The 21,328-nt window shown below is 45.1% G+C and overlaps 1 protein-coding gene across 2 annotated transcripts; it reads left to right on the forward strand.

The window, feature by feature from the left end:
* The first annotated feature begins 336 nt into the window (after window positions 1-336).
* Window positions 337-9,290, forward strand: LOC120958353 (uncharacterized). Of its 2 annotated transcripts, XM_040381087.2 has the most exons (4): window positions 337-2,426; window positions 3,845-3,899; window positions 7,271-7,397; window positions 7,523-9,290. In XM_040381087.2, exons 1-4 carry the CDS (start codon window positions 2,314-2,316, stop codon window positions 7,594-7,596), a joined length of 369 nt encoding a protein of 122 aa, XP_040237021.2. In that variant the 5' UTR covers window positions 337-2,313; the 3' UTR covers window positions 7,597-9,290. The 2 variants fall into 2 exon arrangements, with proteins under 2 accessions (XP_040237021.2, XP_040237020.2); XM_040381086.2 differs by having other exon boundaries at window positions 7,271-9,290.
* The last annotated feature ends 12,038 nt before the right edge of the window (window positions 9,291-21,328 follow it).

Below are 21,328 nucleotides of genomic sequence, written 5' to 3' on the forward strand. Positions count from 1 at the left end.
ATGAAGGTAAAACTTTCTCTTGCAAAGTACGAAAGTTTATGTGGGAAGGAAGGAAGAATGTATCTTGCCTGCGAGAGAAACACATATCCATGTGTGCTTCCGTATCGGTTTGATTTGATTTCAGCCGTATCTTGCTTGCTACGTTAGGGAAGCTTATCCGTATCTGCCGCTTATCAGCTGTTTAAGATCTGTCTCAAAGTATTGAGGCATTGGGAGACACTTATATCTACACGCCTGAATTATTCTAATGTGTTTCAAACACACCCTTGATAGCATTGTGGGTACACAGCAACAACTAAACGATTTTTGTTTAAGCTTTTTAAACAACGTGAAGCTTCCTATCGCTGTAAGAGTGTGCGTTTCTGCAAAAAATGTAAAATGTGCAACAAAAGAGAAACAATTAAGAAATACGGCACCAGCAGCAGTAGCAGATCCGGTTGCTAGTGCCAGCCGGCGTCAACCCCTAGGTCGATAATTAGTGCATTTACTTTGCAAAACTCAAAAACCGATTAACGCCTCGCCCATCCAGCCCAGCCAATACCCAGCCCTACCATCTCGTTCGGACCACCGACGCTAGGGATCGATGACCAGAGCCTGCCTTTTGCTACAGGCCACCACAAACCGTCCCGGCTCAGTGGTACACCGTTCGTCCGGCGCACCAACACCAGCACCGCGTGGAAAGGTTAGCGTGCAAACGGGCATGCGCCACCGGGAGCAATCGTCAGTTCCCCTCGACGATGACGACGACGTTGGGCTCGGGAAGTGTCCAAGCGTGTGCGTTCGGGTTGCTGGTAGGGCACTGTGCCCTATGTACCAATCGCGCTCGAAAAGGATGAAAGGTAGCGACGGGAAGGAGAGCACATGCACAGCTAAAGCGTGTCTATTGACGACAGACATTTGACAGTTGATGGATATTGGTATGGAAGGCCACACTAACTAGCCAACGTGGTGTGTCTATGAGTGTGTCTGTTGGCTGACACCATATTCGTCCAAAATGCTGCTTCGTGTTTCGCACCGCGGTTGTAACTGACGCGTGCTACTGCACTACGCACTGACAGGAAATGAGAATTCGCGGTTTTAAACCACGTGGAATTTAAACCAGCCACACTAAAAAATGGAGAACAGGCCCGACGAGACGAGCGTTGTGTGCGTATGTGTGTGCATCATCATTATCGCCATCATTTTACTACAGCGGCCGCGGCACGAGAATACCGGAAGAATCCAATCGAGAGTCAGGCAAGTTAGCGGCTTGCTTGCCGCAATGGACCACCGTCACGCCGTCACCGTATACCGCCCGTCGGTGTGTGCATCGGATGCTTGGCTCGACGGCTTTCACGGTGGTCGTGATCAATCTCGTGCTCTCGCCACGATAGAGCGTTTTTGTTGGTGGCATTTCGCTTGCACTAGCGAATAACCGCGAATACCGTCTCACTCGCGTTGGCAGCAGCATGGAGGAGTTACGCACACGATTCGTCGTGCCGGATGGCTGTGCCTGTGTGTGCTTGCTGCTTTGTATCGGTATGTGTCCTCGGGGATCGGCTTCGTCGTCGTGGTCGTCGTACATCATCGCACGAGTCCAGCAACGCGTCTACGCCGCTGTAACTGGAGCACACGCGTCCAACGGTTGGTTGGTCCAATGGCAGTAAACTCCGCTGCTCGTCGGCACCACCGTTATCAGTTGTTCCGTTGACGTTTGTGCGGCAAGCCACGAGGTTTCAAGCCACCGGCCGGGACTGTTTCGGTCGACGGTTTCGACAGTCGAGCCCTTTGCACGTGATCGATAGTGTCTAGTGGCGTTGAAGTGGTTGGTCTGGGACGAGGACGCTCCAAGCGTGTAGGGTGACCAGTGTGAGCGTGCGTGAGTCTGTAACCGTGTACGTGTGTGTGTGTGTGTTAGTGTATGCACAAAAGGTTCAAGAATTTGCCTGGCACAATGTGTGAAGGTGCCGTTTTGCAAGTGAGGTGTGAGACAACTTCAACCACTACTAACGACGGGAACCACCATATGGTACCGAACGGAACGGACAGCCACAACATCAAAGTGTAGTGGGCCAGTTTGAAGCGGTCGAGTGGATCAAATGACGAACCTTATTGTCCGGGGCAAGCAGAAGTGTTTGTCGCTGTACGTGTCCGTGCACCTCGGATGGGGAAAATGGGAACACTTGGGGACAAGCGTGTGACACATACAGTTTAGTGCTCGTGGTGCAACGATGCAATCGCGCCAGCAAGACGCGCACGGACAGACTGTCGCCTTCCGGCAAGTGTGTCTGTGTGTCTGTTTGTATGTACTGAAACAAACGATTCTGGAATGTTATGTGCGGGTGTACGAGTGTGTGTGTGTTTTTTTACTGCATATGTGACCACCTTAGCCTTAGCCATGTGCACGGAAAGCATGGCCGCATTCGGCGTCAGCGTCAGAAAGAGCAGTAAGTTGCAGAGCCTTACAAACACATGAAAACCCGGTCAGCTGAAGCGACGTTTCGTTTCGATACGATTCGGACAGCCGAATGCAAAGAGTCGAAAAGAAACACAGCCGCGCATCTAATCTTCCTAGAAGGCGAATCTATTTTGCATACTCCTACTGGCGCGAAGAAGGAACAACAAAACACCGGAGCCGCATTGTTGGGGATATCTAGATATATTTGAATAAACATTTCCACAATCACAAAAATCTGCATGCAGCCAACCAGTTCCAATGAAAACAAACCCTTGTGCTTTGGTAGGCTTTTGTGGGAAATAGAAATATCATCGGTAAAGCCGATTTTATGCGCTATTGCTTGCGGTCTTTTCTTACGAGATTTTCCCCGTCTTTCAGGCAGCGCTCTGCATTCTTCTGGAAAACAGTTCCGGACAGCAAACTTCTACAGCAAAATAAAATAAACATCAGCTTAATAGCTGGATGTTATTTTATGAGCTTTCTGCCCCCTCGTACATTGCCGAACTGCGGCAAGAAGTGTCCCGATCTCTTATCGGCGTACGAAACCATTATCAATATATCATCCCGAACCGTACCGGGACGCCAGCCTCACACAGAACTACATCTCATCCGTTTTGCAGTAGACACCACACACGCCAAGCAAATGCGTATGGCTTCCGGGACCAGGGGACGAATGTGACTCGAAACAGAAGACATAGGCGAAATATAACGTCAAGAGTGTGAAAAAACAGGCCTCACACAAACCGCCTGCTCGAGTGCCTGAAGTGTGTGCAGGATACTGCCTCACACCTTTGTCAAACCCTCCCCGGAATGGTTGATTCGATGATTCGTTTCAATGATTCACGAGCGGTTTTACGACCGCCCCACTCCGTCCCGCTCAAATTACTTTATCATCATAATCCGACTTCTAATGGGTTGCCTTTTGTTTAAGCATTCCTTTGCCATATCATATCCCGTCGTTTTTTCTGCCTTCTTTGAGGCTCTTCTTCGCTTTTGTGATGTTTTAGTGCACACATACACACATACTCCACTTCACGCCTTCGACACTTAAAAGGTTTATTTTAATGCGATGAATGCGATGTTGCTGTATGCTTTCGAGCGCGTGGTGGTGCGCCGGGTAGGGAAAGTCTGTATGTTGCACACGCTGGGCTGCTGAAATGTGAAACAACCGCCCGACGAACGGAGAAGTGTAATTTGATGATGATAAAGCGAGACTGTTTGTTAAGCAGTTCGGTAAACTGTTTTTTCGCATTCTATCATCTAAATAGAGGCACGAGGTCGAGGGATGCTTAAGCTATGTTTATGTGTTTTATGCGAATTGGTGCAATTTTTGTTTATGTTCCTTTCTTTTGCTTCATGGCTTTAGAATTGTGTGTTAATTCGTTTTCTTTTAATTATCACTTGCAGAACCATCTCCAGCGGCAGTCCAGCTGATGCGGAGGTCCATTCCGTGCTGAAAAAGGTATGTGCTGGTTGTTGTTTTTTGCCGAAAGAATTTTCTTGCAGTTTTGATAATTTAACCCACCCACTGTCACTAACTAATTGAAATTCTGCCCCCATTCCACGTACTGCCGGAAGAAGTTAAATTTTAAGGGAGGAGTACTCTGCACGTCTGCATTTGATGGTCAGCAGACGTGATAAATTTCCCCAAGACTTTCTTGGTTCTGAAGTTGGCTTCTTCTCGGCGATCGTTTAAAAGCGACAAAATGACTGCGTGGCCCAGAATGGTGGATACTAGCCGTGTGGTCAACTCGCCACTGTCTCGTTTTTTCGCCATTTGCTCTCATTTTGTTGCCCTACCATTACCTGTATTTGGAGCCTTCCCTTCCCCTCATTTGTCTCTTGAGAGTTTCCATTCGGCCAACTTCCATGGTAGGTTCTGACAGTGACCAATAATCAAGATGCGATTGCGTGCAAAACGGCAATTCACACTAGTCGCCGTTCATGAATAAAAAATCAATACCGCCACCACATTTATGTTTGGGCGGAGTTTTGTGTCTTGCGTTTACATACATACAGCGCTACAGAGTGTCTGCGAGGGTCCCTTTATACCCTTACAACAACAACTACAAACAAATCCTCCAATAGTGTGACCCCGCTTTGCTTTGCCCAAAGCCTGTTGCTAGGTGACAGCATTTCCTGTAAGAGTTGCGCATAAAACTATTTCAGCCCCCCGGTTTGCTTCCACCGCTAATCTCCATAACAACCCGGGGGACAAACAAACAAACGATCGGCGGTACGAATGAAATCCGCCCCCTTTTGACAGGGTATTAGCTAGAACACGTAGCTCCAGTGGTAGCTGCTCCATTGCTAGCTGCAAATGGAAATTAGTCTCATTTAAAAACGTGCGCTTCCCCTCCGTACGCAGATCGTGTTTGATGTGCTCAAAAGATAGAAAGACTAACAGGAATACTATCGGAGACATCGAAGGGTTCGCACAATCGTGTACGCTCGATCTAAACACTGTCAAATGGCAGCTGGAAGCATATGGAAGCGAGCCTGGGGTTTGGGTGGAGTTGGAATAGAGTTCACTTCCCATTTTGTGTCTGTTTGCTCGTTTGACTTTTTTTTTCTCCATTTGCTTCCTTAATCGATGATAACCTTACCGGGTGACAACACAACTAACTCGTTAGTCGTTGCGTGTGTGTGTGTGTTGTTTCTGGCTTCATGCATTTTTTTCTTATATTTAACCTCTAAGCCAGTGAGACATACGTCGATAGACTATCATGACATGGGACCAGTGTGAGTATGTATGTATGTGTCTTATGTCACCCATGCTTCTTCCCATGTCCCTCTTAATCGTGTATCCCTCGATCCCACACGTCCTCCTGATCCCGGGTGCTCCAAAAAAAAAAAGCGGCGAAAGGAAGTTAGTGGCATTTACATGCAAATGAATGTAAAGTCATGCTTATCGCTATACAAACAGCTGTAGAGTGGGGACGAGAAAAAGCGAAGGAGAGAGAGATACACCCATGACGGTCCCGCAGAAGCTGCCTTTTGACCTCTTCACCGGTTTCACATACGCGTTCCAGTCGTTCCAGTATGCCTGTGCCTTCATGCTGCATACCTTCTGTTGCTGCTATACTTTATTTATTTTTTCAACACTGCCCTCTTTGGCCTCCTCCGGTCGGTTGATGCTCACCCGATGCGCACCGCTTGGACGGTGGAATTTCGCTCCTGCCGCTCTCTAGCATAGTTCTCTACACATTTGAGCTCTGAACAAACAGAACCTAGTTTCAGTGCCGCGAGCCACACCGTCCGTCCGCCGGGGAGCAACAGCAAAGGGGCAACAGCAAGGAAGAAAAAAAAGTGTTGTCGCTATCAAATTTTAGAACCATTGAACGAAACACAGCACACGCGGGAAGGCAGAAAGCCGAAGGGAACCGCTTCCCGAAGAATAACGAGACTATTTCAAAAGTTTAGCTAATGCGCACAGGAAAAACATGTATGCAATCGGATGCTACGAAGGGTGTTTGGTGGTGCGGACGGTGTTTGGGACGGCGATGGTGGCAAACGAATGAATATTAAACGTGTATGAAGCACGCATTTGTGGAGCGGCTGGTCGTGTACTGGGGTGGGGAGGAGCTGGTATCAGAAAGCAGCAAAATACAGTTGAGTAAACACAGGAATCCGAAGCATCGGGGCTTTCGCACACCGGGCGGGGTTGAAAAGTTAAGTCAGCGGTGCCAGCAAGTCATGAAGTGAATTTGGATTTAAATTCAATTTTGAATTGTTTTAGGTGGTTTTACCCGTTTAAACTACTTTGAGCACGAAATTATCGATCACTATGTCTTCAAACGCAGAATTTCAAATATTGCATCAAATGTAACTGTTAATTCTATTTCACTTGTGGCACTATTGGCTGTCACAATGCATCTCTGTGCGATGGGGGTTTTTTCACTTCATTTATGCATTAATTTTCTCATTATGCACACTGTAATTTAATTGCCTTCCCCTCGACAGAGTAGCTGCAGGCGCCGTGATTGACGCACTTCCGTTTTGATTTCGATTCATAACGAACGTTTAATTTCCTCTTCAGTCTCGGGCTGGACTGACTGGTTTGGCCTGAAGTGCATCTCGGTACTGGCGACAGTTGATTAATATATGAATCCTGTGAAAATATGACAAGAGGGTGCATGAATGTGACGGTCAATGCAGTGGTCCAATATGCAGCAGGCGTGTATATTATTCAGCAAGCAGTCAATTACCTCTGATAAGGATTTATCAATGCAAAAATATTTAAATAATTTTTTTATGCAGTTGAATAGTTCTTGTATTAAAAAAGAGAGAAACAAATTGAGGCTAAATTTAAAAATTTCAAAAAGATATATAAAAATAATTTAAATCAGAATAAATTGCAATTTTTATGATTTAAAAATATTACAAATATAATAGTTATTTTGATAAAATTAAACTATAAATCATCTGCACAACTAAGTAATGCCGTGGCGTTTTGTAACGCCGCATTACCGCGCAAAGATCAGAGGCCCGGTTTTCCGGCTTAGCTGAGTTTGAATAGAAAATGTGTCCGTATCCATCCAGCTGGCCGTGGAATGCCGTTATCCTTCTCATTTACTTTCTTTTTGTTTTTGGTTCATTTCTGTTTCCACTGCAACACCAACGCGCGCGCGTTAGGATGCGGTACCGTGCGGACGGAACCAGAGTTTTGCCCTAATTAAAAAGCAAGCATCGAATGCAAAAGAGGGCCCGAAGGCGTTTGTTTGCTTTCCAGTGTGTTTGTGTGTGTGTGTGTGTGTGTGTGTGTGTGTGTGTGTGTGTGTGTGTGTGTGCGGTGGGTGGGATTTTTCTCATACCTTCTTTCCCCTCCCCCAGTACACTGTTGGCGCCTTCAGAAAGAGTAATAATGAAAAACGCTTCGATCGTGGAATGCACCCAAACGGGACGTGGAAAATGGCAGGACAATGGAAGAGCAATGGAAGAGCAAGAGCGAGCACCGCCAGTAAGTACGCTTGGCGACATGGAAACGAGGACGACAGCAACAATGCTGTCATGGCCTGGGTTAAAATGGGCAAAATAAAGTAAAAAAAGAACCTCAACTCCGACATTTCCATGCCCACCTACTAGGCGCGGAGACTTTGCCACCAGGAAAAGCAACTGCCGTTCTGCCCGGTAGCGGCACTGCAACGACACAGCACTGAGATGTACATAAAATGAAAGGAGTAGAGTAAGGAGAGAGATAGAGAGGAGGAGGAGGGCAATGGGCACCAACAGCAACAAAAAACTCAACACCGCATTCTGCCGCATATCCCACTGCCGGAGCTTAGGGCGAGCTCAAAATTACACTCACTACTTTGAACTTCATTAAAATTGAATCCCAGCAATTACGGGCCGAATTAAAAGCGGCCAAGTCTCGGGGCGGTCCCCGTCCACGAGTTAAAGGGCCGTGGGTAAAGTGGGTAAAGAAAATTCTTTGCTCATAAAATCGAGCTCCCATCGATGCGCTTCCGACCGACACACCCGTACACAACAACAGCGTTTTGGGTAGCAAGGAAGACTGTACCGAAAAGGTGCCTGAGAGAACCGCGAGGCTTGATCTTTCCCTGATGGTGTTAAATTCCCAAACGGCTTTACGGTGGTTCTTGTCGTGGTAAAGGTTGGGTGATTTTTTTCTCTCCTTCTCTCTGTGTCGGATTCTTGCACTATTTGAATGGCTTGAAAACGCTTTTCAGGTGGAAAGGGGACTAAAATTTCACTGGACGTTTTTTGTTTGTACCACCCGTTTGCCACTAATTGGGAAACTGTTTGCCTATTTTTGGTCGGTTGCATTTTGATGGAATTTTCGAGGATGCTGATGTGGGGCATTCTGCGGTCATGCGGAGATGGCAAGGGAAAGGCGTAGCTATCGAAGCTGCTAACTTTTACCACATGTGGGTTGTAATGTGCATTTTTTAATGCATCGCCATTTACACAGTTGATTTTTTTCAAGTTGAAGCTACTTCAATTACAAAACATAAAGACGTAGACATTGAAAAAAACCTCTGAGTAAATAATTTCAATTCTTAAATAGTTGTGCAACCTACTAATGATGCTAAAGATGCATACTGATGGATGTAATAAATTGTAACAGAATTAGCATTTTCACTGGGGCTGGTCTAGATCTTACAGATTTAGCTATCTGTGACTTTAAAATTCACTTCTAGACAAACAATTGAGTTCAATTTATGATGGTACATTTTAAATTTCAACTCACGGCGAACATGTTGTTACATGCTTCTGACATAACAGCACCACGGAACTTATTCGATAAGTCATAAAATAAGACGATTGTTTTAAAATATTACAAACATGTTATACAGCGAATCTTATCATACAAGTTATTTATTTGTGAGATTGCCGGTAGCGCTCTCTTAGTAACTCGTTATGACTCACTGACAGAGATGATATCTTAACATTTGACTCCAATTAAGAATATTAAGGAAAAAAAATTAAGGAAAAAAAAAGTTATTTTTCTTATAATGCTTCAAAACCTTTTTCAAATTTAGTCGGAACTAATATATTAAGTAGAGATTAAATCTAAATTATACTATTAATTTAATCCACTTCATCAAGATTAAAGTATTTGTAAAGGTGAATGGATCTATGATGGAATATGATTCAAGGATGTATTTTTTTCTTGTTTCTATGATTTCCAAATCTATGACTAGTTTAAGCTTCTAGACTCATAATAATTTGTTATAAGCAAGAGAAATACTATTCTTCCTCGAAGCTCATCTGCTGACTAAAAAAAAAAGTTTCAAAACAATTTGATTAAGTCTTGGAAAATAATATATGCTTAACCTAGATTAAAAACCAAAAAAATATAATACCGCCTAAAACATTGACAAAAAAGCCATCCTTTTCGAGTCCAATTTTTGCTTGTTACTCGACAAACCGTTGACTTCCTCCCCCAAAGTCCCTCTACATCCCTAACTGAGTCTATATTTAAAAAAAACGAAGGAAAAACCACACCTTATACCGGAAAGCATTTGTTGCAGCAAATAACATAAAACGACACGTCATCAAGGGAAACGTGCCCGTGCGAGAAAACCCACACCCATTTCCGATAATCATTCCACAAATCATCAGTCACACGGATCGCAAAACAGGAAAAGATCCGCACGGCGCTGTGTGCACAATGACACCAAAAGCAAAAAAATAACAGGCATACAAAAGGATGGAGGTTGAGCAGAACGAAAAAAAAATGGAAAGAAAAGCGCACACCAAAGCACAATATTTGCTTTGCCTTTGTGTCTCGACTGTTTTAACCATCCGTTTCACGGGTAATGCGGCCCTGGTAGGTTTGATGTCGCAGCATCTTTTGCTCGGGGTTGGCCGGAGCCCTAATCGTGAAGGGCGGTGAAGGAGGTTGTGCGGGAATTTAATTAACCCGAACATTGTTTGAATACTGACGCCTTGTCAATTATTTACAGTATCGATCCCATCTCGCTTGAAATACGGGCTACAACACCGTGTGGCCACACCGTTTGACGCAAGGGTGATAAAATTAGACGAGCAAAACGAGGACGATGGGGGACGGGCACGGAGATACACGATAAGACGCTACAGCCATGCTGACCAGTGAGCAGGTGTGTGAGTGTGTGTGTGTGATAGACGAAAAATCGTTGTCCCCTTAAGTGTGACATCACCCGTTGGGCGGCCAGGCGATTATCTCGGGCATGGCAAACCCACCGGAGCCCAAAGGAGCTGCGGGACAACAGCGTAAGTACATTCGGGACAGAGGTTTTACGTAAGGGACTGGGGAGGGTCGGTACTGTGAGCCAAGGGAGTCATTTTACAGATCGTTCCCAATCCCGAATCCCGCAGCTAAAGTGGAGCTCATTTTTCTTCTGCCCCGGTTTTTGTGAGCACGAGACTTACGCCGTCAGGCACGGGAAGTGGAAAGGTTGAAGCAAATGAAACGTACCGAAACGGCTATTTGTACTTGCCTTGTACCGCCCGCTCTCGCACCTGAACCAGCTGTAGTGCAATGTTTAGTCCGCAACGGTTGTTAGTCACTTCATGCTGGTTTTGAACCCAGTTTATTGGCACCTTCCTTCCCTCTCATCGGAACCGCATGTCATCGGACGGTAGTAGCAAGGGGAAAGGTTTTCGGGATGATTTTATATCTTAATTGAATTTTACTTCGAAACTCTGCCCCATCTGCTCGCACCGTTGCTCTTCTGCTCGATTAGGCTACACAGTTAAGGAGTAGCCAAGATGGGGTTTTGGCAGCCTGCCACTGACAAAGTCTTCCCGGGAGATAAAGCCGTCCCTAGAGTGAGAGGAGATTGGGGGCACACAAAAGCATGTTAAGGACACATTCACTTACACTCACATACATACGTTTGACATCTTACAACACATCCGATAACGTATCTCGCGACCCACTCCTCGCTTGAAGAAGGGATAGTTTGGACGAGTTGGACGATTTATGTTTCTGTTTTTACCCCCACCGCTCCAACACTCGAAATACATCTTCCAAAGCACAAGCACATCGGTTTAGTTGGTAGTTCATGGTGCAACAGGGGACCTTTTTTCCAAATTGACCCATCCTCCCAACGACATCCGCGATAACTTGCCAATCGTTTCTCGGTGGAGTTTTCCTTTTTTTCTCCCGAGCTATACTTTCCCATTTCTTTACGAGCCCATCATTCGTCGATCACTTTATCGGACGGGCATGGGTCTTGGGTAGGAGTTGTGCTCGAATCGGTTGATTAGTAACATACAACAATGTTGCAGTTGGAGTAGCTCCTTGCCAGGTATCTGAAGCGAACTTTCACCTCCGATTCGCGTGTGATACCTCCAGGCAGTGCACAGCACTCCTTTTTCTCTATTTGTTGTAGAAAATTTACGGTCGACGATTGTTTTGTGAAATGTCCATTGGGAAGGGGGAAAAGTGATAGCCTCACCGAGGGAAGGACGTCTTGTGCCGGCATTGTCCCGCCCCAACCATATCCTAGACAATTGACCTGTCGTCCTGCCGACATTACCTGTCAGTGCCATTGCTCTTCGCTATCGGTTAAGCGGTACGGTTTCTTCACCATTTGCCAGCAAATGTTCAGCGACGTGTGGGGCTAACTTTCTTCGATTCCTTCCGATTGACCATCGCTTTTCCAGAACTCACGCTACGTCACTTTCCCTCCCTGTGTAGCTTTCTTGGCGGTCTTATCGAAATGTGGTGGGAAAGTTGGCAATAGAACAGGATCGATAAGGTTTACACACGACATCGAACCCATTTACGATAATGGTACCATGGCGAGGGGTAAAGAAAACCCCCGGTGGACAATGGCCGAACCCGGCAGGTTGTGATAAGCAACCCCGACCCGTTGAGTGAAAGTGAAACTAGGCAAGTGAGGTTGATACGGGAAGCAAAGGGTGTGAATAAAACCATTTGCTCGTAGTCGATTGTGCAAAAATGGATACTGTTACGAGGTGGATACCGAAGGAGCGGTGAAAGGATAAGAAGGTACGGGATCGAAAGTCTTGTCGGCTGGTGAGGGGAGCCATTTAAAAGCCTCCCAATGATGGAAGGTAAATTGACTTTTCGACGGATTAAGCCATGTGGGGGTCGTACGTGTTAGCACAGAGGTGTGTTAGTAGATTGCGGGTACAGGAGTTGGGACTATTGGTGGGGTTCAGTTTTCTTTTTTTCCCCCCAAGAAGATAAGGAGTAACCAAGAGTAAGTGAGATATATCATTACGCTGCTCTTTGAAAGAAAGTAACGGGTTTTTGTGTGGATGTCTGATGGCACGTCATTTGCACAATTAAACATCCAATTACTTCTGCTACTACTCCTTTTATTAAATTGTTTTTCACACTACACTGTACAACTTCAAATCATTGTTTTAGATATCAATTAGTATAATGAGTCAAACATTATTTTTACAGCATTTTCCGTCACCTTGTCACATAAAAAACGTCCACAAAGCAGTGATTGCCAATAACACACACCGCTCGGAAATAAAACACCGACTGACACTTATCCTTTCCAACGTCCAGTGCGGAATGCAAAGGTCCCTGCTGCCTGAGGTGCCGACTCTGCATTCGGTCTGTTCGTACTGCTTCGTGTTGCCTTCCCTGGCGCCTTCCCTGATGCAATCCCTACCCCAGTGGCAGCAACAGATGATGAACTCCAAAAACACATCAACGACACTGTAGTTCTGCCTTTCAGAAGGCGTCGCAGTGAGCCATTGGATGGGAGAAACGGGACACTAAAATTTTACGACAACACAAACACTTTTATGGTGCGCCATTGAGGCGCACTAAAAAAAAGCAAAACGGAGCACAGCAACAGATCGTGTATGTGCGTCTCCATTGCGAAAGAAGATGAAACTTTCATTTTGTATTACTTCCCGAGCCGAGCACGGATAGTGGAAAATGGGTACGGGTAGGCAAAAAAAAGGGCAACGAGCTAACAGGATGGCAAGGGAGAAAATGATGCTGGACAACCTCAACGCTGCCGGTCAACATCGACACGTAAACGATTTGGAAGCAATTTAAGACCCAACCCCTCCGCCTGACCACTTTAAATCATCTCAATTTGGTGTAATATTTCGAGCTGGATCGAGTCCTAAAAATTGTGCGTGTTGCTTTTATACTCTCGCTGTCTTTCTCTTTCCCTCTTTCTTGCTTTGGAACATTTTGGTCCGAGTTGGGTAAATGTGATTAAATATATTTTATTTACCAACCGTCGGCCACAAGGCCACCAACAACCACAAGGTCCATTCGCTGTGCGGTCTGTTTAACAGCACACACAACAAACGCTTAGCGCAATAATTTGTTTGAGAATATTTTGTCCGATTTATCTGCACCTTAAACCCACCGACTCGCACATCAGCCTTCAGGTTGATTATGGCTCCCGTGTACACCATGACATAGCCAGGCGCGGTTGATGGTCAGGCGCGAATTGGTTTGAAGCAACGCAGATACGCACTGCAACGGCTATTGAGGGATGAGATAAACAAGTGAACCTTATTATCCAAGCTTTTCCATTCGCATCGGTGAAAGCGTATTCCAAACCCCTCCTCGTCTGTCGAATTGGGAGTTACGCCATCGGTAACGATTCGTATGAATTCCAGCATTTCATCACACGCGCCTCCCTTGGAGCATGAATCGTAAAAGTATAAATTATTATTTTAATGTAAAATAAACAGCGCAAACGCTGTGCCGGTCGCGGAGAGCCCGATCGAGCTGGTTGCGTTGCTTCCCGGGGCGAGCGTTTTTTCTCCCTGCTCCGAAGGATCCCGGTCCCGTTCCGGATGTCCGTCGGTTGATGTTTTATGGTTTTCCCTTGTTTTACACTGGAGAGGTGTTTTTTTTTTTTCATTTTTCTTATTCTCTCCATCTTGCCGCAATCCACTGGAATTTGAAAAGCTCGGGAATTGCGCTCGCACAGCCATAGGCACGGATTTATCATTACACATTGGACAAATCGGACAAAAAGGGGTTAAAGGTGCAGGGAGCGGGTAAGCATAAATGCCAATGTAAACATGGCCGGTTAAGTGTGCGGCATGTGCGCCTGGCATAAGGTTAAGGGGGGCAAACTCATACAAACACACACACGTACACACTAGCCGCAGGTCGGGAAAGTAACGGTCGGGACGTGTGCGGACGAGGTTTCATCATTTCCATCAGCGAGATGGAAACCGCACGGAACGCAAACCGGTTGTGCCCACCGACTGTTTTCTCCGGACGCGGTGAAAGGCCACCGCCAGGAGTTTTCGGCCACGGCCGTGGAAACTCTGTGCATCAAATAACGAAATTGCAGATGATAACTTTTTTCCCCAGTGTGTGTGTGTGCGTTTTGGGCTGTAGGATATTTTCCTTCGCTTTTCCGCTGCTGCCGTGGTACAGTGTGTTTGTGTGAGGTTATTTTTATTTGCACACTTTTGAACTCTCTCTGCTGTGCGTTCTTTTTGGTTTAGTTGTGGTTTTGTTTGTTAAATTATGCCACAAAATGCTTCTTCGGAGATGAATTATCTCTTTTTCTTTCTCTCTCTCTCGCTCTGTCTCTCTCTCGCCTAGAGGATGCAAATTCCACCAAACTGCAAAATGTGATTGCGTTTATACAATCAGCATTCCCCCTGCAAGTTGAGCGGAGCTGTTAAAGTTTGGGCTCGTTTGTTGGGCCGTATTACTGCAGTGATTCTAGCGCGTACGGTGTGGAGTATATTCAGGGTTGACGGAAGATGGAGAGTTTTATCGTTGCATTACTTTAGTTTTGTGTTGCAATGATTTTTTTTTTGTTTATGTAAGTTGAGTAGCTTACTTTTACGCTCAAAGTAACTATGCTTTCAAAAGCTACTTTTTTGCAGTTGAATAATGTTTAATTCTGACATAAGCGACTACCATACGGACTAGTTTCATTTTAAAAAAATAGAGAAGAACGATCTTGCTTATATTCAGCAGCACATCGTTTAAAGTATCAATTTTATCATTTTTGCCAATTTGCTTTTCTCGGGGAAAAAATGTCCAGCCATTGCAGAAGTAAACGTGGCTCTTACTGATTTTGTACGCCATGAGTCCTTTTCTATAGGCTAGATATGATCAATTTGAACAAAAAGTATCTACAGAAATTAATAAACAACAGCAAAAAACTACCACATCTAGTGAAAGGACAAGACAGTTCTTGGGACAACCAAGAAATCCTCTTGTAAATCAATATTATCACTCTAAATCAGTAAGGATACTGCTCATTGAAGTGGAACAAAGAATACATCATCACATGATTAAAATCAAAATGTGGTATAAAAAATGCTCTCTTTACTTGTAATTACTTCAGGCAGTTGCATTTTCGTTGGAGTAAAGTTGATACAACGAGTTTGATAAATTTAGAACAGTTTAATCTTAATTTTATTTTTATCAGTTGAAACAGTTTTGTTTGGTTCATTTTTATAATTAATGAAAATAATGAAAAAAAAAATTTTTCAAAATTTGGCAGAACAGCCTACGATTAATAACTCATTTTTCTTTTTCTGTAAATAAAATAATGTAAAATTTACATGCATTCATTAAAATAACATAAAACCGGCAAAGACTACACAATTTTTAATTTTTCACATTACCTGCATTGAGCCTGCACTCAAATAAAGTTGCGTTTTTTTTTTTTCAATTTTCTTCAATGTTCTATACACTTTACAGCACGTTTTGTTTGAAAATTTTGGAAATTTCCCACAAATTAACTGTTTGTCATCGATTCTTTGCCTGCAATCACTTCACAATTGCCTCGGAACAATTTATTTCAAACATTGACGCTATGAACCTACTAGCTACATTCGCCTCTTTAAATCTACTCTCGGAACAATTACACTACCCAAACGTTGACCTCCGCCCGGAAGGAAGCGGTTGCCTTCGGTCGACGTAACCGATTATGCACGAAATCTCGTTTCGATTGCACACGATTGCGTTAAAAACTGCCAAAATTAAAACACAAAGAAAAAAATCCTTCCTGAAGGATTGCAGCAGCTGTACATCCTTTTTCGAGTACATTCGCACACATTTTCCCTACCGTTCCCGGATGATGATCGTTCGCGTGACAGTAGGTGCTCGGTAGCCCGGAATGATGGTTCCGAAAAGCCTGTAGTTCCGCTGCGTCGGGAGAGGCGGAAGCATCTCATTACATTGACAGCCAGCCCTCTCGTTCAGCTCCGCAGCGAAACAAAAAAAATCTTCATCCCCATCACACGCCCCAAAGGTTGAAAGGGGATGAAACCGTACACATGCAAACAAATAAAGAATCAAGAGCGAAACAAGCGCGCGCGCACACATACACACACACAGATAAAAAAGAGCAAAAATTAATACCCCCACCCTGCATCAGCGCAGCGTGACACAAAACACAGTGGCCAGCCGCTGCATGTCCAATGATGACGTGAGGTTTTCCATCCCCTCTTCCGTTCGTCCCCGACCACGCGATGGTGATGGTGGTGGTGTTGCTAGAGGTTTAATCATGGACCACCAAAACACACGGACGAAAATGCATTCGATAGGAAAATCGGTAGGAAGATGAAACAGTGTGAGCACGGGAGGGGAAAAAAACGCCAATAAAAACAAATAAACTCTAAACATACACACGCACACACATATACAAGACACATCAGCCACAGCATGGCGTGCCGTATCGCGCGGACATGCTGCGAGCGAAACGAGAATTTTATTTATATTGTTTTAATCAACATCAATTTACTCTGTCGCTGAAGTATTCATTCAGTGATTGAATCCAGGGCCGCTCACACCGTCCCGCTGCATCCCGATGTTCCCTCCCCTTCCTGATCGTGGCACATTCATGCTGGATATGCTGGTGCTGCTAGCTATGATGACAACAAGTTGCGAGCTCATGTTCCCTGGCTGGCCGTGGGATATGGGCCGTGGGTGTGCGTGTATGGTTGCACTGCAGAGAGAGGGAAAAAACCGAACCTCTCACCAACACAAAGTATTGCTTCTCTGTCTCTAGTAAAGCCGCGGCTAGAGTCGACAAAAATTGGGATCCACCGACCGACCTGCACCGGGACCGGGAAGCGGTCCAGCGGCGGCGAGGAAGCTGATGGTAACAATAAAATAAAAACAAATAAAACATTAAAACCATTGGACACCATCCTGCCGGCATTATCTGCATCCAACCATATGTTCCGACCGTTGGGAGGAAGAGCACCACTTACAGCACAACAGCCTACCCGTCCCGAAAACCCTTCGAGTCTCCGTCTGTGCGATTGTGTGTGGTATACACAATTTGGCCTTTTTTCACTTTTTGTCTGCAGTTACAAAATAAAATATAAAACAACTCCCCCCAAAGCAAGTTGCTTCGCATTCATAAAATTCGCTCCCGGTCGGTCGTTTTCGGCTCCACTTGAACTCTCGAGCGCTCATAAAGCAGCCGGCGCACTGTGTGTGTGTGAGGACAATGTGAATGAGTTTTGAAAATGTAAATAATGCACGCAGCGGCGCTGCTGTATGTTGCAACTTTATTGGGCCAGCCACCGTGTGCATCCTTGCTGCTGTTGCTGTAGGATTAAAAAATTCATATTCTTCGTCCGTTGGCTTTTTATGTGAGGTGAAACAATACAATAGATTTATGTTGCCCATATCGGTCACTGGCTCCGGTAAACTCTTTCCCGTGCACACGCGCTAGCTTGGCCGCAGGGAAATAAAGGCTTTGCAGCCTTTTTGAAGCTGGTGCAAAGGTTTTGCACCAAAAATGGAACGTTATAGATTACTTGAATTGATTAATTTCGCCAAATAAAGCATCTGTCATGTCTGGAGAGGGATTTTATAGGTGAGAAATGAACCGTTGCATACCGTTGGACAGCTGTAGAGGTGTCAAAGTATATAAATGTGAATTTTGTTCTTCAAGTAACTATTTTTCTTTTGTTCTGATAAACTTGCCAAAATTTATCAACTAACAGTCATCATTGGCTCATTAGTACTAAAAACGTCAAAGAAACTATCAAATTGTATAAGTTTGACATGCCTGATTGAAAGCAGCTCAAATGTCCTCGTATATTCTATCGTCTATGCAATTGTCCCGCTGTGCCAGCGTTTCCATCCCCTCCCCAAAACCCCAACCCCATCCGCATCATACGAGAGCAGCCACGAGAGCGAGGAAAGTTGACAACAAATTAGTTGGCTAATTTCGAGCTAATTGAATTCTTCCTTCCGTGCTGGGTTCATCCCAGCCCAGCGAAACCGGGAACCGAAACATGCTCACCGGTAACCATAAAGTGCATAACTTTTCCGATAAAGCACAATCAGGGGGGCGGGCGGCAGCGGTGACGGATACATGGCAGAATCCGTACTGACAATCACGCTGGTCAACCACAGCCGCTGTGTGAGTGTGGGAGTGTTTGTGGGTGGCAGCAAGGTCTGGAAACTAAAATGCATACCTCGTGCGGTGTGTGTGTGTGTGTCTCGAGCGTAACCTCAAACGCCTGTGGTCCGGCCCAGAACTTAATCAACGCATCACATATCACCGTCACCCGGCACAACCACCATGGCCAGCCATCCGATCCGTTGCCCATCTTCGGGAGGGCGCTTCCATCGCACAAAACTGTAAACAAAACCCAAGCCTTCGCGTGTTTGTGCGCGCACGCCTACAACAACAAAAAACACACGCCAGGCATAATTTTGCGCGACATAAATAAATTGTTGCGCGCCTTCGAGTAGCTGAGCTTGAAGAAAATGAAGCTCAACGGACGGCTGGACGAATTGTGGTGCGGTTTTATGCTACCCCAAGCATAAAACACACTCTCCCCCTCTCTCTCACACACACACATACACACATTGCAATCGTTCTAATGCTCCCGTTCCTCCTCACTTCCTCCTCAAACACACACGCTCCGTCTCTCCGAAATTCTCGCTTGTGCGACCCGCATTTTTCGATTGCATTCATCGTCCATGGTTTTCATGGATTCATTTTTTGGCCCTTCCCGGCTTCCTTCCGCGCACGGTACAATGTGTGGCAAAGATTGTTAACATATGCTACCCACATTTCGGCGCAAAAACCGCCAGAAGCTTGGACGTCGAGCGAGAGCCAAGCGTCGTGCACACGGCCTCACAATGGCCACTCGGACCCGGCACGGTCGATGAACGCCATGCGCAACGATGCTGGCCGGGTGGTGGGTGTACTCCGAGACATGGACCTATTCGACACAGCCACGCACACACACACACACGTGCATTGCTCATATTGCCCCTTGCCTTTCTCGGGAAAGCCCCAGGAATCCCGTTGCCGTGCAGCATGCAGCAGCATTTATAATTCCACAGGCCGTTTTACCAGTGGCCAGCCCGTCTCGGGACTTTTATGTCGAGTGGGCTTTACGCTGCTCACTCACGTGCTATGCCTCCGTGTGTGTGTGTGTGTGTGTGTGTGCGTTTATACGACTATAGTTCTTGGCACAGCGGCAACAAAAAAAAAATACAACATGGTTACTCACCCGCGCAACCAGCGTGGTGTCGTTGGTTGGATTTTATTTCGTTCTACCACTCCAGCCAAAAAACCCATCATTGGCAGGGTGTGTATGTGTGTGGGTATATGCCCTTCATCTGGTGTGCACATTTTGCAGAGTGTTGGTAGATATGGTCGGTTTCTTCTTTCTTTCGGTTTTTCTTTTCGGCGGCTCCCAGCTGGAAGCGGAATGATAAAACGCATTCCAGTGCAATATGGTTTTTGGTATTGCAGTGGGCAGCTAGGCAGCATATGGCCGTGGTTGTGCCGTGTGTGTTTCTCCTCTCGATGGAAAACATTTCCAACGGTATGATGATTTGCTGGCATGCATATATTGGGAAGTTTTCTGTCCGTATGTGCAGTGACGGGCGATTGCTGCAGGGGCATTCGAGAAGCAAATATTAGATTTTACGAATGATAAAAACGGGATTTTTGTTTAATCTGTTTCACCTAAAGCTATGCAGTTTGAGGTTGTTGCTATTTGGAGGATGAGTTGCAGGTAGTTCTAGGAACTTATGACGCATAGGAAATAAGTTGCGTCGAGACAACGACTGTAAATTATTATTTGCAAATGATAGTTCAAATCCATAATGCAATCAATAAGTTCGACATTAGCAAAACAAGTTTTTTTTTGTTTACAAACAATTATTTTACAATAAAATCAATGGAATAATTCCATTATAAAATTATTCGAATATTATTCAATCGATAATTTAAGACATAAATCAATAAACATAATTATATAATTGTTGAATGTAAAACAACATGTAAAAAATGTATTGAAGATCGAAGATCGATCAATAAATTTCAAAATTTTCAAAAAAAAAACATTTCAACAACAACATTTTCCAAAATAAAATAAAAACAAAACAAGTCCTTCCCAGCTACCAGTGAGTATTGCCCCCGATTCATCTCATCGCGGTCTTGATCAACATATCCCGTATGCAGCTGAAACTTCATGTACTCGCCGCATCACACACCTTCGTGCCATAATCTTGTCCTCGCTCCCGCACACACCACCTTCTCAAACACACACGCACACATACAGCTTAGTGTCCGATGTCTCCGAACGTCATGTCCCGAGAAATCTATGGCTGAACTGTTTTCAATTTCCAAATATGCAAATAACGTCTGACAGCATAAAAACCAAAGTCACACCTAAACATCGCAACTAGCAGAGGGACAGATGTGCAGATGAGGGAGTAGAGGTGCCGGTGTACCGGAGGAATCTAAAATCAATAACGTATATTTACTATACTTCAAAACCCCCGGTTCGTCCAAGCAGCGCAGCTTCCGTTTTTTTTTTTTGAATATCACAGTTAGACAAATATATGTGAGGAAAAATAAGGGACAGGAATCGAGCAGTAGTGGCGGTGAACTAAAAGTAAAACATTCACAAAATAGAAAGAGAGAATGATAGAGATAGATATATAGATAGATATAGACAGAGAGAGAGAAAGAGAGAGAGAGAGAGAGAGAGAGAGAGAGAGGGGGAGAGAGTAAACAAAAAAAAACAGGACCAGCGGGCATGAGACAGACCTGATTGCATATCACGTGGGCAATACACCGCCCCGACATCATCTGAATAGAACGACCAAAAACGGTGCATGTACGATGACTTCTTCCTTGCAGCGCGATAAACGATTTCTGAAATTGCTCTGCACCGTCCTACCGTCGTCGATGGCCGCAGGAAATGAAATGGTTTGGAACGATGTCCCCTTCGCGTCGTGTAATGTTGCCGGCACAAGTGCTGTGGGGGGAGTAGCAACGAGCATGTGTTTTGTACACCCAAAAGTGGAGAAAATTCATATGGAACCCAACTTACAATCTCTTGGCTGCGTTGAATGGATGGACTGAAGCAAATGTAAGTCTTGCGTTACGCTAGGAAAGGGATCTTGTTCGTAGAATTTGTGTCTGGTATTTTTTAACCGCAGCCACGTCGTTCCTCGTC

Source organism: Anopheles coluzzii, chromosome 3, assembly GCF_943734685.1.
Source record: "Anopheles coluzzii chromosome 3, AcolN3, whole genome shotgun sequence".
NCBI classification, from domain to species: Eukaryota; Metazoa; Arthropoda; class Insecta; order Diptera; family Culicidae; genus Anopheles; species Anopheles coluzzii.